The sequence below is a fragment of the Corvus cornix genome, chromosome 21 (assembly GCF_000738735.6).
Source record: "Corvus cornix cornix isolate S_Up_H32 chromosome 21, ASM73873v5, whole genome shotgun sequence".
Lineage (NCBI taxonomy): Eukaryota > Metazoa > Chordata > Aves > Passeriformes > Corvidae > Corvus > Corvus cornix.
Window position 1 is genome coordinate 310,778 of NC_046350.1, and position 16,006 is coordinate 326,783.

General features: G+C 54.1%; 1 protein-coding gene across 3 annotated transcripts in view; it reads left to right on the forward strand.

Annotated features, from left to right (window-relative positions):
• The first annotated feature begins 243 nt into the window (after window positions 1–243).
• Window positions 244–16,006, forward strand: part of VWA5B1 (von Willebrand factor A domain containing 5B1) — a 30,057-nt gene continuing 14,294 nt past the window's right edge. Inside the window, exons 1-12 of one of the 3 annotated variants that reach the window (XM_039564089.1) lie at window positions 244–386; window positions 711–944; window positions 1,094–2,896; window positions 3,109–3,255; window positions 3,414–3,472; window positions 8,333–8,503; window positions 8,762–8,923; window positions 9,281–9,503; window positions 9,681–9,823; window positions 10,061–10,192; window positions 10,456–10,580; window positions 13,520–13,696. In XM_039564089.1, coding sequence (XP_039420023.1) covers window positions 2,679–2,896; window positions 3,109–3,255; window positions 3,414–3,472; window positions 8,333–8,503; window positions 8,762–8,923; window positions 9,281–9,503; window positions 9,681–9,823; window positions 10,061–10,192; window positions 10,456–10,580; window positions 13,520–13,696 — 1,557 coding nt within the window. In that variant the 5' untranslated portion in view covers window positions 244–386; window positions 711–944; window positions 1,094–2,678. The other 2 variants (XM_039564091.1, XM_039564090.1) reach the window with 2 other exon arrangements.

Consider the following 16,006-nt stretch of genomic DNA (forward strand, 5'->3'; position numbering starts at 1 on the left):
TTGGAAGTGGCAGCCCCGTGTCCCCCAATCCGTCAGGATCCCTCCCCAGCCCCACACCTGAACTTTGGGTCTGGCAGCTTTATTTATGGAAGTGACATCATGGCTTTTTTTTCCATGGCAACAGGAGGACGCTGAACACGGGAGCTGAATGTGAGGAGATTTTCAATGGGAACAGAGCAGGCAGCCAAAGGCAAGTCTGAGACATTAATTAGTTAATTAGGGTAAAAATAAAGATGAATGTGGGAAGTCCCAGAGGCTGACAGGCTCGTGCTTCCCAAATTAGTGTTTTCTTGCAGACACACCTCCTGTAAACATATTTAATTGGGATTAGTCCCATTTTAGAGAGGGGAAACCAGAGGCACTGAGCAGAAGACAACCATGGTCAGGTAACACTGGCTGGGGGCAGATCCTTCCAATTCCTCCTTTCTGCTCCTTGACCTTGGCTGCAATAATTCCTTGGGATTTTCAGGGCTGTGAAGCCTGTCAGTGAGGTGTGACTGTGGTGGGTGTTTCTCTGTTCTGTCCATGAGAAAGGACTTTCCTCCTCAGTCTCTGGAGCAGGGATGGGCTCCTGTGGGTTTCCTGTGGGTTCTGTGCAGGGTCCTTGATTTCGCTGGAGACTCTGCTGTCATATAATTACATATTTATTCATTTAAACATGAGATAAGTATTCAGACAAATTTAAATAAATGCTTAATTCACCTCACCAGCGGACTTTGGCTGTGTTGGAACGAGATCTCACAATGGTGGAGGTTGGATGATGGAATTTCATTGGAATTATCTGCGGTCCTTACACACCACCCAGGCCAGAGTCTTCCTTGCTCACACACAAACCTGCTGCCAGGAGGAAGAAGAGGAAGAAGAAAAGGAGGAGAAGAAAGAGGAGGAGGAAGAGGAGGAGGCAGTCCCTGCCCAGCCCTGTGTCATCACGATCTCCCAGAAGGGTGATTATTTGTTTCTTCAGAGCATTCCAGGCTGAGGAAAATGGCATTTACATACAGAGCACGCATGGAGATCATGGGCAGTGCCCGTTGCTGTCCATCCAGCAGGAGATTTGGTTCAGTATTGGTTTTCTTCCTGTTCTTTTTTTCAGTTTTGAGCCTATCTGAATCTCCCAGCACAAGAGCACCACACTTGCACACTCAAGTGAGCCGGAAAATGAGCCTGGAAAGCCTGTCCTGTGCTTGGCCAGTCCCAGAATCCACCCAGGCGTGAACCAGGACTGGAAATACTCCTCTCTGGTCGTTAGAGGTGCTGCTGTTGCCTGGCCCCAGGGGGGTAAAGCCACAAACTTAGTGATGGCACTTAGGTGACCTCAAATGCTATTTTTAGCTTGTCCCCTCCTCAGTTTTGCCTCATTTATACCCATCCACTTCCCCACTGCTGTTCCCTGGGAGGGGCTGGCCCTTGTGGATGGTGGGGTGTCATGGGCAAAGCCAACCTGGAGAAGATGAGGTGGAACAAACACCAGCTGAAGGCCCCTGTGAGCTGTTTTGGGCAGCACTTTTGAACACCTCATTGATGCCCGTGGTGATGCAGCTTCACCATCAGCACTAAATATTAATTCCCCCAAAACAACTCCGTGTGTGTCCTCCTGAGGTCTCACACTTGCCTCATCCACCGTGTCAGATGCTGCTTTATCTTCTAAACAAATACCCCGCTGCTACCACATTTGTTGGTTTGAATCCCAGGATTTCTCCTGACATATGTTATTTTCTTCCTAGAAGCCACAAGTGGTAAACAAACATTTACAGGCGCTGGGAACACAGGACATGGGTTTCTCGGCGGCTGACTTATTTGTCTAGCAAGAACCATAAATTCTGGAGGTTCAGGGCTGAAGTCAGCCCTGGGGGCTGGGCTTAGGAAAAAATTCTTGAACAGGCATTTTTTTGTGGAGTTTCTTGCCATCTCCTCTAAAGCACATTGTTCTTGGGGAACAAGATGGGTCATTGGGGATGCCACATGTCTAGTGATCCCAATCCTACGGCGTGGATGTGTCCTTGGAGAGCAGGGGGAGAAGGAGAAGCTTTACCCTCTATATGCTCTGACCCAGGCTCCCTGTCCAGCTCTGCTTTGGGATAATGTCCAAGTCTGTGCCGCTCCAGCTGCCTCAGCTTCCCCTTTCTACAAGTTGTTTTTCTGGGTTTAAGTTGCTATGGGCAGGGACTGTATCCCACCAAGGACATCCCTCAGTGACATCATTGCTCCCGTGGGGAGGGTCCTTCTAGACCCCCATGGATGGGGGGCTGTGGTTGAGGGGCTTTGGGTGTTCCTGGGGAGGGGAGAGTGGTTGAGCTGAGATGTGAATGGGGACAACAGCAAGGGTGGAAGAGAGATCCAGCCTAGGGGTGCAGAGGAGGCCAGTGAGGGGTGACGCATCCTGATTTTGGGAGGCTTTAGGGTGCTTTCCCTCTTTTAAAAGAGGAAGGGGATGACAAGAGGTGAATGCGGTGGGTTCTTCCCCTCCCGGCAGCTGCTGCGGAAAATCCCGGGGAGACAAGTCGTGGGGATGGGTAAGGGGAGTTCACAGCCTGTTTTTTCCACCAGCCTGCCCAGCTCGGGGGCATCTCCTCCGCCCGGGTGGGCTTCGCCCCTCGCCCTTTCCCTCCCCTGCAGCCCCCGGGCGCAGGAGGGGAGCGAGGGGAGGAGGAACCGCCAGAGTGTTCGGGGGGATCGTCATGGTTACCTCTTTGGCAAAACAAATGGCTCCACTGAGTGATGATGATGATGGTGATGGTGATGGTCACCCAGACAGCTCCGGACACTTTGAGACAGCGGTGGGGGGCGAGAGACCCACCCTGGGGATCCAGGAGCACCCCCTCCCAGGGGAGCCAGACACCCTCCCGGCTCCGGGCAGAGCCTCCCCGCCGGGGCACATGTTGCTGCAGCCGGTTCGGTAAGACCCTTCCTCGCCCCGCAGGGACCCCCCGGATCCCCCGGTTTCCCCCGCCCCGCTGCCCGCTGGGGAGGGTCCGGAGGGGTGATGCCACCGGTTGCTGAGGTGGCTGGTGGTGCAGCGCTCCCCCACCCCAAGCCCCGGCGCTTGCTCCTCTCCCTCTCTCCCTCCCTTTCCCTCTCTCCTCATTTCCCTCTCTCCCTGTCTTCCAGAGACAAAAGCGCTCCGCAGCTGTGCCTGTCGCCTTCGGGATTCCTCCTGCCCCCCAGCCCAGCCGCAGAGGGGCTGGAAGAGTGGGTGAAGTTGCTCCAACCCCCCCATCCCCTTCTTCCTTCTCTTCCTCCTCTCTCCCAGGAAAGGTAAGAAAAGCAGTGGCTACTCTCCAGTTGCTCCTGCACCTTTTTAGCTCTGCAGGGGTGGGTGTGAGGGGTGTGTGTGTGTGTCACTTTCCAAGGCTGTGCACGATCCCAGCACAAAGCCGCTCACTGAAGAGATCCCTGTCATAATATTTCTGCAGGCACAAGCCCACACTCAGCAAGCTGCTGCTTCCCAGCCTTGCCTTTTCCCAGCTGGATGGTGAGTCCTGGAACATCCCATCCCTCCCCAAAAATTGTACAGACATTCGTAGTGCCTGTGTCTGTCTCTGTGCAGGCAGAGGACAGGGATGGATATGGGGATGATGCTGGGGGTGACGGGCTGTTGCTGTCCTGGGCAGCCAGGGGGGATAACCCGTGTGTGGACACACTGTTCGGGGAAGGAGGAGTGACCTTGGCAGGTTGAGGGGGGCTGATCCCCCCGGTAAGGGTCAAAACATTGAGACCTGGCTGGAATCCACCATAGTGGCTGGGGCAGGGCAGGAAAGGGGTGGATGGAGGAGGGCTGTGCTACTCCTGGGGACCCTGTGTGTCTCCTTGGATCCAGATGCATCCCAAGCAGGAAGCAGGCTGCAGGTTTAGCCCAGCTGAGGGGTGTCTGGCCAACACCCCCTCTCTGGCTCAGCCCAGGGATCTTCCCCGGGCTGTGAGCCTGGTGAGGTGGGGGTTAACTAACCCCTGTGTCAGAAACGTGTGATTAACAGCTCTAGGAAGGGACTTGGGACATGAATCCAGGTCCTTGAGACCCAACTCTGGGGCCAGCCTGGTGGTCCAAGAGCTGCCAGGGGGGTGGCTGACAGTCCCCAAAATCTGTCTGCCAGGGCTGTCACGTCCCAGCCTGGCACTGTGTCACCTTGGGGAGGGGGACCTAGTTGCTTCCCCTGGGCTCTGGCAGGAGCAGCTGCTTCCCAATCTTTTCCCAGTCTCCCTGTCTGAGGCCTCAGCGTGCCCTTGAAGCCAGCAGCCCTTGTCACTGCTGTGGCAGTGGGGGGCCATGTTGTGACCCTTTGGGGGGCCTGCAGTGGCTGTTTTCCTGGTTTTCCATCAAGTGGGATACTCCGCTTGCAGTTTGAGGCAAGGGGAGGCTGGAGATGGGAGAACAGTTCCTGTAGCTTTTCCTGAGAGTATCCCACAGGTCTGCCATGGTGGATCCATGGCTCTTCCAGGTAGGACAGTGCTATGTGTGCTCTTTCAAACCCCATTTCCTCCTGTTGCTTCCTAGAGATATTCTGGGGGTTGATCCCAGTTTCCTGGCCAGGTTTGAGCCTCGTGCTTTGGGAGAAAGCAGCTGGAGGGGTCCTGCACATCTTAGTCATGACCTGCAGTGATGTGGGTCAGGTAGGTGAAGTCAGGGGTCCCTCAGCAGCATGCCCACATCTGCTCCCTGAGCCCTGCTGCCCCTGAAAACCAGGGAGAATTCCCAAGTGTGACTCTACTTGAGAGCCCTGAAAGTTTGGGAAGCGCAAGGCTTCTCCTGTCTTGGATTTGCAAGCAGGGGGGAGTTTGCTTCCCCGTGGTGATTGCCCAGGAATGCTGATGGAAGGCTGTGGAGCAACAGGCATCCTTGGCCAGGTCTGTCCACCTGTACATCTCCACAGGGCGCTCCGGCTGTCGTCATCCCGGCGAGCCACTGGATGTCAGTGTTGATTGAGACAGACGACGTGGAAGGAATATTTTACCCAGCTGCAGAAAACCTGGCGTCCTCTGAGCAGTGGGGATGTGCCCCAGGTCTAGCTCGGACCTCGAGGCGAGATCTCCAAGGGAACCCGTTTATGGCCGGTCAGGGGTTACAGCAGGGCGGGGCAGCGATTCAGCAGCCCAAAAATGCGTCTGACACAAGGTGTGGCACCAAGGCTGGGCTTCACGCGGCTGCCTTCCTGTCCTGGCGAGCTGAAACAGCCGGGCTGCCCCTGGTATCTGCCCTTCAGGCAGCAGGGCCGGGTGGGGCTGGGTCGGGTTTTATCCCAGCTCCTGGTCTGGCTCTCCCTGTCCTGTTGTCGGCTGCGGATGCCACAGATCCTGTGGTGTGGTACAGCTGGGACCCCAGCCCGCTCCTGGGAGTCGGGTCCTGCCGGAAGCCAGGCTGTGTGCTCACAGTTTTGCTCTGTTTTCCTATTCAGTGCACCAAAATAGACCTCAGAGGAGCATTATTCTGCCCCTGTCTTTACTCCGCGTGCTCAGACAGAATTTTTGAGGGCCCATCAGTGCTAGAGACACAGATGGACACCTAGGAAGCTCTGAGCAGCTCTCCAGGCACCACCTCCCTTTTTCAGGCACATAAACACCTTTTCCCATCCCCTAAAATCCAGCCCCAGCCTCTCGGGAGTGCTGGGACAGGCGCCTGCAGCCCTGTGGAGGGGCTGGAGCCTGTGCTCCGGCTCGCAGCCCTGCGCTCTCTGCGCGTCACGGGGACCGTCCGCGGACGTCGCAGCAGCATCAGCGCCTTCCCCGTCAGTTGGGCACAGGAATTGGCCGAGGGTATTGCCTGGAGTGGGGTGATCACGCTTCCGTGTCTCCCTCCCCTCCGTGGCCGGGAGGAGCAGTGGATTGTCAGGAAAGAGCACTTACAAAGGAAGGGGGAAAATAAAGATTGATCCAGTAGCAGCCTGGTGTGCCAGGTCCAGAGCGCGGCTGGCCAAGGGACAGTGTCTGTCACCAGCCCTGAGCTGCTTCCTAGTTGATGGGATTACAGGTGTATTTTGAGGGCTGGAGGTAGTAACCAGTGGTTTCCCTTTTTCCTGGGATGCCAGATGCAGTGTGAGGTCGGGAGGCACCTGACCAGGTCCATGGGATGGCCCCGTGCCTGCTGTGTGCGGGAGGCAGGACACTTTTGGTGGCAGTGAGGGGACGCGCTGAGGACTGGGTGGGTGTAGGGATATCCTGTGCAGCTTGGTAATTTTTTGGGGATGCAGGGTCCTGCCAGGTCCCATCCTCAGAGTCCAGCCCTGTGACCTGAATGGAGACTGAGTGCACATCCCAGAGCAGCAAAGGCAGGATGGGGAGCAGGCAAGGGGCCGGTGCTGAGCTCCTGGGGGGCACAGGAGAGACATTCCAGCCTTCCTACTGCTCTCCCTCACTCCAGCCTCTCCGCTGCTCTCCCTTTCCATGCTCCAGTCACTTGATGGCGTTGGTGACACGAGCTGTGTGGAGCAGCCCCATGGCTCTGCTGGCAGCGTCCCCTGTCAAAGGGTTTTTGCCAGGAAGAGCCCTCTGAGCCCTCCCTATCCTTGTGGGGTCGATTTTTTGGCTGGCACAGCAGTAAGGGCTGGTGCCAGGCTCCTCTGAGCCACCTTGGAGCTACAGGAGAGGTGCAACTCTCCTGGCTGGCTCAAACAGGACATGGCACGGGGCTCTGTGTCCCACTAAGGGTCCCTTGGTGCTTGTCCAGGCCCAGGCGATGCAGAAAGCCCTGCTGGCAGAGTGGCTCCCAGGGGAGTTACGTCCCCAATCTCCCATGGGTGCAGGAGATGTGAGGGGCTTGGATCTCACCCATGGCTCTGCACTAAGTCCCCACTTCCAAGCTGAAGTCACGCTCTTGGAGCCCATATCCACCCCTCTGGCAGTCCCATAATGAATTCCTGTTGTGCCAAGCTGGTAGAGAGCTCCTTCCCATTATTATTTCTTCCCTAAGGTAAAATAATTCCCTCTCCTTCCTCCCCTTCCTGGCATTTAATCACTTCCCGATACCTTGATGGCCTCAGCCACATCTCGCAGTGAGGGGACCTTCATTATCTCTCCCTGTGCAGGTGAACCCTTGCCAGCTCCTGACTTCTCAAGCCCTGTTGGCACAGCTGGGAGCATCCCAGTGTGGGATGGCCTCCCCTGGCTCAGGCAGGGCTCCCAGTTATCTCCTGACTGTGTGGGGCTGCATCCCCATGGATGCATCCCTGACCTCCCTGGGCAGCTCCTGGCGTGAGCAGCATTTGTGGTGGAAGGAGAGGTGGATTCAATCGGGAATGGCTGAGGTTTTTGGCCGGGATTCAGGGGCGTGCCTTGGGATTACTGCCCTCCATCATCATCTTTGCTGCTGTTTCCTTTGCTCATTTTCCGTGGCTGCTCTCCCCCATCCTGGACAGCCCTTCTTGCTCTCTCTGGCTCTCCCTTCTTCCTTTCCTAACGCCGTTTTCCTGCCCGAGCACATTGAGCTCGTGGCCTTGATGTCTTCGGTGGCATTTGCGTATAAAGGTGGGTTTTAATAACGCAGGACTGGTAGGGAATGAGAAACGGATGTATTTCAGTGCTGCTGGCTCCTCCTGAGCCTCGTAAATCACTGCATAAAGCATTGCAGAGCCAGCCAGGGAGAACTGCTGCCTAGCAACTTCTCCCGGTTCCCCGGGGGAGCGGGATGGGGCCCTAAAATCCACCTGAAAGGTCTCCTTTGAAACCCTGAGGCTTGGGGGAGAGGAGCTGGAACGGAGGAAAACCTGCTTAGGGAAAAGAGTTGGAACGTAATTGGCAGAAGAAGTCGCTTTGCATCTGAATGTGTCGGCTGAGCACAGGAAGGGATGAGTCAGCCCGTGCAGGAAGGATCTGGAGATGCAGGACAGCAGAGCAGTGGCACCTCCCCGAAATCAGCGAGGATGAGGATGGGCAAGGGCATGGGAGGGCAGGAGGATGCTTGGCTCTGCCTGCCTGCTCTTCCTTCCCCAGGATAAAGGAAAACTCTGATGATCATAGTCTTATCCTGGAGAAAGTTGTTGGTTTGGAGAATAATGAGGAGAAAGAGGGACGGAAAAAGATGTTAACCTGTTCTGCCCAGACTCCAGCAGTGTGGGAGCTGGGGAGTGTGGACCTCCAGGGCTGTCTGCCCCCAGCCAGGGAGGTTTGATCTGAACCTCCTCCCTTGTGCCGATGGGGGTTTGGGGCAGGGGTTTTCCTTGTGTCTTCCCACCGGGGTCTTGCTCCATCCCCATCCCCATCACTGCAGTCATCAAGCCCAGATGTCGTCGTGTCCCAGGTCACTCACCTTTCTGTCCTCAGGGCTTCAGAATGAGGTGGCAGAGGCATGCAAACATTTCGGGCACTCAGGGCTCCACATCCATTCTTACCTTTCTCTCTCCAGCTCCCTACCATCACCCAGAGACCCCCGGGAAGATGCCAGGGCTGATTAACCGGGTGACCTTCTCCCGGCTGCCCCTCATCGCGTCCGAGGTGACATCCTGTGTCAGCGGCTATGCCTTTGGGATGACAGCCCTGCTCACCTACCACAACCCAGACCCCCAGGCTTTGGAAGGCAAGTTTCAAGGAGTGAAGCTTGGAATGGGAACTTTAGAGCCAGGATATGGCAGTGCTGGGTTTCTGTGCATGCCTTAAACCTTTAGATGCTGGTGGGAAGCACAACCAAGTGTATTGTGTCCAAGTCTCCAACTTTTTAGGTGTGAAAAATCCCACAAGTGGGATTTTTTTTTCCCACTTGGGAAGTGCCAAGAGGGACCTGGCTGGTGGGGCCGGGGAAGTGGTGGGTGTTGCTAACACCCCTCCTGGCTGGCAGGTCTCTTTGTGTACCCCTTGGACGAGGGCACGACTGTCGTGGGCTTCAAGGCGGCCGTGTGCCGGCGCATGGTGACAGTGCAGATCAAAGACAAAGCCAAGATAGATGACACCTACTTCGACAGCTGCAGCCTCCCCCCTGGAAGAGCTGGTGATGGAAGCGGTGAGGGGATTAAGGGTGTTTTAGGGAATGTGGGGAGAAAAGGAGAGGAAGGGGAGTAGGGCGGTGGCAGGGGGTGGCTGGCTGCTGTCTGCTGTGGCACCAAGGGGGCTTCTTTTGGGAAGCTGAGGGGTTGTGGTGCTCACGTCCCTGCCAAAAATATCAGTCATGCCCATCTTGGAAAGCACTGCTGCTTCTGGGCAGCCAAAGGAGTGATGCAGGAGCTGAGGCTGTTCAAAGAAAGCTGATGTGTGCAGCAGGGGTGGCTTTGTGTGTTTGATCTGGGGCTGGGGGTTGTGGGAGGCCTGGAAAGGAGCATTTTCCATGGTTGCAATACCTGGTGTGGTCCTCTCTGTGCAGGAAGGATCATGATGGATGAGGACCTGGAGAGGATTGTTTTTGTGGCCAACCTGGGCATGATTCCTCCCCTGGAAAGTGTGTCCATCTTCATCAGCACCTCCTCTGAGCTGCAGACACTGCCCAGCGGGGCAGTGAGGGTCCACCTGCCAGCTGTGTGCGTCCCCAGGGTCCCCCAGCCCAGCCTGGAGAATGCCAGCAGCCTTTCCAGCCACCAGCTCCGAACGTATGGAAAACCACAGGGTGGGCTCAGTCTGGGACTGATCCTGGGGAATGCAGGGCTGGCTGAGCAGGAGCTGCAGGAGGCTGGAGAGTGGCTGCAGGCTTTACCTCCGGCAGCCCTGCAGTTCCTGGGGGGATAGAACATGTTCACAGGGTTTGTTGGGATTTATCTCACTGGCAGGGACAAGCACCTCTGCGGATCGGGGAGCCCGGAGCAAGGGAGCAGGTTCTGCCTGGCTCAACTGCTGGACAGTGAGGCCACCAACCCCTTTGAGTACGAGTTCAGCTTCCACCTGGAGATCCGGGGGCCATGTTTGCTGGCAGGTAGGAGCACTGGGGCTGTCCTGCTGCACAAGGCTGATTTGTCACCTCCCCATGTGGCAATGTCCACACTCCTCCTCCTCAATGCAAATCTGTGTTGGCAACTTAACTGTGCTGGGGTGGATTCACCAGTACCAGGCTGATGCTAATGTGGGCTCCTGTCCTCTGCCACCTTGTCATCTCTTCTCCCTGGTCTCCCTCACCCTCAATCCTTGCTGGCACCTCGGTTTCCCCGGGCAGGAGTTGAGAGCCCCACACACGAGATCCGAGCAGACGCCGACCCCTCAGCTCGCTCTGCCAAGAGCATCGTGATCACGCTGGCCAGCAAACACTCCTTCGACAGACCCGTGGAGATCCTGATCCATCCAAGTGGTAGGTGGGCTCTGCTTCCCCTCTGCTGGTCTTGCCCCTTCCTGGGATCCTCATCTGTAGCTCTGGAGACAGCTGGATTAGCACTGGTTTTGCAAATATTGTCAAGGTTAGGCTTCCTGGGAGGTAATCCTGGCCGTGCTCAGGGTTTTCTGGGCTCCCCAAGCTCACAGATACTGCTGATTTCCCAGCCAAGAGTGCCTGCATCTCTGCCAGACCCAAAGTGTTACCACGGCTGTTCTTCACACAATTCTCTGCATTTCCAGAGCCCCACATGCCCCACGTCTTAATGGAAGAGGGTGACATGACCCCTGCAGAGTACAAACGACACCTGAAGGGGAAGAATGATTTCATTAAAGGCACTAGGAAAGACCCTAGTGCCAAGAGAAAGGTGAGAAACACAAGCTGCAGGTGTTAACTGAGGCTTTCCATGGACTGGAGCTGAGCTAGAAGATGATTCCTTGTTTCCAGCATCACTGTCCCAATGAGACCTTCAACATCCTCCCTTGGAGAGGGGCTTGTGTGGAGGAAGAGGGGAAAATACGGCAGTGCTGCTGATAAACTGAGAGTGGAAGGAGCTCTGAGATGGTTATTGTGTGTATAATTAGTGCTAGTCTAGCATAGCATAATTAGAGAGGTGAATTGTGATAGCATTAAGGGTATTATAATTATTGCAATGACATAGAATAAAATATTCTTTTAATTGCTCAGTAAATGTTTACTGTTTCTGGGTAGCTGTCAGAGAGAAAGAAGTGATTTTCCTTGGAATAATGAGCTGAACTGAAGACAAGGTAGGAGAGACTTCTCTTTGTTCTGCTGAGCAGCAAAGAGAAAAATATCTGCGCTGGGATTTGTGCCTCGTCTTCCAGCAGTTCTGAAGGAATGAGTGACAGCCCAGCACTTTGGTGTGTTTGGGATCAGCGGAGAGGAGCGGACAGCTCAGAGCCCTCCGGATTTCCAGGGTGGGCGTCTTCCCCTAAGGGACAGGTTGTGCTTGTGTGGCCACGGCCGGGGCTGATGGTGTCAACTCCTGTTTTACACAGCTGGGGCTCTCCTGTGTGCCCAGGGATGCTCATTTCCCCCTAAACTCCTTCTCCACACGTCTGATCCTGGGTTCCTCTTGGCAGACATCCTGGACCTGCTGCAGGGGTGCCTCCTCATGCTGCTAAGATTTCTCCTGTCATGAGAGACTTGTCAAGCCTCCTCTCCTTCCTTCCCTTTGCCCTCACTCTCTCTCTCAGGGCTGGGACTCCGCAGGCATCTCCTCTAATTGTGTTCAGCGTGTGGCAGGTGGAATGAGATGAAACTCCCACGCTACGCCTCGGATGGCTCCCTAATTATTTCTGCTTCTTTGGCATGTCAAATTATCTAAGGGGGGGGATCATTCTGGAGACATTTCCCTGCAGGAAAGCCACCTGTGCCCCAGGAGGACTGGGAAACAACTGCAGGGAGCAGAGAAAATGCCTGGAATATCTGGGGTAGATGATGGGCTGCAATTGCTGCTGCTCAGAGCAGGACACTGGCCACTTCTCGGCTTAAATTAAATTAGCCCAGAAATTTCAGCAGTAAATGATAATCAATTCTCTTCCCTCAGTTTGTTATGGAAAAGGCTTGGATCCTGTCAGCTGCAGGTTGGTGGGGATGGATGCACACTGGAATCAACTTTCCTCGACAAAATCTGATTAGCTTACGGTAATTGGATAATGGGTGAAGGGGAACGGAAGGGAGGTGAGGAGATGTTTTCTTTTCTGGCTGACCCCTAGCAGCACCTCTGAGGCTGTTTACTGAAGATTTGCCTGTAAAATTCTCTTCAGAGTCAGTGAGAAATCCCAAAATCTGGGCTTATCCTGATCCCACAGGAAATTTATGTCGTGGATACCCAAGAGCATTCCAGGGAGTTCTGTGGATAGGTCCAGGGCCACGATTCAGTCCTTGGACAGAGGCAATAAGGAACACTCTTGTCTGGAATGTGATAAACTGGAAAAGTTGTTGAACAAAATAATATCATATGGCTGGAGGGAAATGGAAATGGAAAGAGCCCTTTGATTTCTCAGCAGCTGATTAATTTATACCCCATCCCATGGAAGGGAAAGGCAAGAAGATGAGTGGGAGCTTGGCTCGTTCCTGTGAGTGGGACTTGTCTTTTCACTGGGTCAGAGAAGCAGCACTCAGGCACAGGATCTGAAAGCAGAGCTTGTGTGTGTGTGTGTTGAGCCACAGGGAGTTAGTGAGTTATAGAAAACAAAGGTTGGTCATCAGCTCATAGACTGAGGAATGTGACTCATGGCCGGAGAAAACAAGCGCAGTTATCTGGGGTCTGGTTTACTCCCAGTGAAACCAATGAGAAAAGCAGCCAGAAAGAGGAGAAGGCGGCAAACAAAGCCCCTGAGGATTGAGCTGCTGTTGTGGAGTTGTTTCCACACTCAGACCCAGGGATGAAAGGCCACAGCTGGGCTCATGTGGGGTCCTGGAGCTCCCTCCAAAGCAGCTGAGGCCGTGAACCTGTTACTGCTTGATACACACATAACAGTACTTTATAAACGTATCACAGGAGGTTTTTACCCATTTAATTTTATCCCATTTGTATTGAATACTTGAAATAGAAGGAGAGAAAATATCGAGAGCCAGTGGAGCTGTGTGCAGTGCAGAGACAGATCATGCAGGTTCCTATCGAACCATGGCCGGAGCAGCCGGTTCAGCTTTCCAAAGCCTTTCAATCCCCACAAAGAAATGTGATAAAAGAAATGGGCAGAAAAAGCAGCAAATCAGAGGTGGCAGGAATGAATTGGAGCGGTGAATGCGGCACATCAAGGGCTGCATCTCACACTTCATTAGTGAGTGACCATGGAGAAAACCTCTGGTGTGCCTCGGTGGGATGCTAAGCTGTGCTAATGAACCGGGTTTTTGGGAAGGATCTAATGAAATGTTTGGAGAATCAGTTTTGCAAGGTGCTGGGTTGAGCCAGGTCTTTTGATTTCTTCTCCAGGCTTTTATCTGAGTGTGCAGTTGCTCCATACAATCGCAGAAGGATAGGACCTTAAAGCTTATCTTGTCCCACCCCCTGCCATGGGTAGGGACACCTTTCACTATCCTAGCCTGCTCCAAGCCCCGTCCAACCTGGCCTTGGACACTTCCAGGGGTGGAGAATACTGTGGGTATGGACACAACAGAACACCTGGACACTGGCCCACCCTGGTGTTGTCACCTCTGAGGCCAGAACAAGCAGATTCTGGCCCACAAAAGGCCCTGCACTTGCATTTTTACCCCTGTTCTGATTCCCCTCGAATTGAAGTGGGGTAGAAAAATGAGCTCTCTCCTGCTTGCTTTCAGACGGAAATCATTAGGAAGCGGCTGAACAAGGACATCCCCCACCACCCCGTCATCATGCTCAACTTCTGCCCTGACTTGAGGACTGTGCAGCCAGGCCTCCAGAAAGCCCAGGGAGAGTTTATCTTCCTGGTAGACCGCAGCAAGAGCATGAGCGGTGTGAACATCAACCATGCCAAGGTACCTGCAGGAGGGGAAGCACCTGCCTGTCAACAGGCAGTGAGAGAGCGCTGGGGGTGCTGAGAGCAGAAGTGTTCATTATCAGGGGATGGGGGGTAATTATGGGCTGTATTTCAGTCATCTCAACCGTGGCGCTTGTTCGGTACCTGCAATGAAGGTGACTCTCCCCCGTTCTCTTCCCCTTCTTCCTATCAGCACATAAAATGCAAAATTATTTTCTTTCCCTCTCTTGCTGGCATGTTTTGTGCATCCCTTTTCCAGTTCTCCCTGTCTCCAGGAGGGCTTTGAGTGATGGCTGCCTAGGGGGAAACCTCCAGGGAGCTCCGAGGGGAGCAACGTGCTGACCAAGCATTAGGAGAGGTTTTGCTGATGGGCACCTCTGTGCACCCACAGAAATGATTTAAACACGAGACATCTCTTTTCCAAACACAAATGAACACCAGCAGCCTGCTGGATGGTTATGTGAGTTGTGCCGACACCTCTGGATAAAAAATAGCATTGTCAGGATATTTTGTGGGTCTGAGGTTCCCCTGTCAGATGTGGCTCTCACCCAGTGCCAGCCCCGGTGCAGGACCCTGCACTTGGTCTGTTGAACCTCATGAGGTTCCCACGGACCCACTCCTGAGCTTGTCCATCTTCTAGCACATCTCCTTTCCCATCTGTCTCCAGTTTCCATGGGAACTGCCGAAGGACAGACACCTTCAGCAGCAAGGATTGGGATGCTGGGGAGCCTGCGGACGGCTGCAGCACATCCCCTGGGATAGGGAGGCTGTTCCCAAGGGGAACAGGATATCTCTGGGGTTGTACCCCTTTCCCCCAGCACCTTTAGGAGCCTGGGAATCTTGTCCCAGGGTGGATTTTCACTTTCCAACTCACAGCATGGCTGGGTTTAGGCACCACAGTGTCTGCAGCCTCTGTAGAGGCAGGATTGTCCCCTGGGGATGGGGACCTGAAGGAGCAGAGCTCTTCTCTGAGAGGTCTTGAAATGGAAACCCCATCACAGGAGGGCTGGAGAAACAGGGAAAGGCTGTTCCCCTTCAAGAAAAAATATTTTGAGGGAGATAGAGGGGGTTTTGGAGGAGATACCTCAAGGGAGAAACCCACTGTCCCTCTTTTGAGTGTCCCAATCCTTGTTTGTCACTCGCAGACACCAGGGACCTCGCAGCAGGGGCTATTCTGAGAGGGTTTGGGTGGGGTTTGCTTGGTGGAACCTTCTGCATCATTCTCAGCTGGCTGGATGCACGGCATGACAGGGCTCAGAGCTGTGCAGCCTCAGGATGCCTCAGGGATGGGATGGAAAGGCCCGTGTGGAGCAGGAGGGCACCCATCCAAAGCAGCTGGAGTGGAAAATTCAGGGATTTAAATTTCCTGCAGCCAGTTCCTTTCCCACCCTGATGCAGCCAGGGAGAAGAGCCAGGCTGTGATGGTGCTCACTGGCAAAACTACGCTAATAACTGGGAATTGACTTTTCTGGAAGCAAGCGTCCCTCCTTATTGAGTTGCCATATAGCTATTGAGTGCAACAGGATCAAGATCAATATTTACCATAAGAAGCAATAAATCTTTCTGCTTGCTGAAACAGCAAGCAGGCATCAGTTGCCCATTTTGGGAAGTGCTTTAAGAGAAATATTTGGAAATTTGTATTTTTTCCCTTGTAATGAGTTCCAAGATGGGATGTCAGCATTGAGATCTGGAAGAGCCAGCATCCCAGGAGCCATCTGGGAGCAGTGGTATAAATATATCCTCGTAGGTTTGAGATAACAGCTTGGATTCAAGTACTCCAGAGCCTGTTAAAGGGCAGCCCTGTTCTTTTACATTATCCCACTGATTTTCAGTGCTCCAGCTCTGCGTTGTTGCTGAGTCTTACAGGCTTTGGGAGCTGGATTGACCTGGCACTACATCCCTGCTAGTCCCAGGCAGGGGGTTCACTGTGTCTCTCTGTGGTCACTCGGTCTTTGCCACTGGTAGGACAACTCAAGGAGGCTGTTCTTGCTCATTTGACCTTGGCAGCTCCTCCAGGGGCTGGCTCGAGGGTTTCTGCTGCCCTCGGCAGACTGGCAGGAGTCTGCCTTGATCAGCATTTAAATAGAGCTGAGCTGCTCCTGAACACTTTGCTTTACATTTTGCTTTACATAAACACTTTGCTTTAAATGGGCCTCCTCTCCTGCCACATAATTGCTCCTACAAGCTCAAGAGCTCCTTAGGCAGCTCTTGCCCGATTGCTGCGATCACAAGCTCTGTCCTGGACTTGTCCACGACATCGCTGTGCAACAATTCAAGTTGCTCTTGCCTTATGTAAAGCCCAGGAATA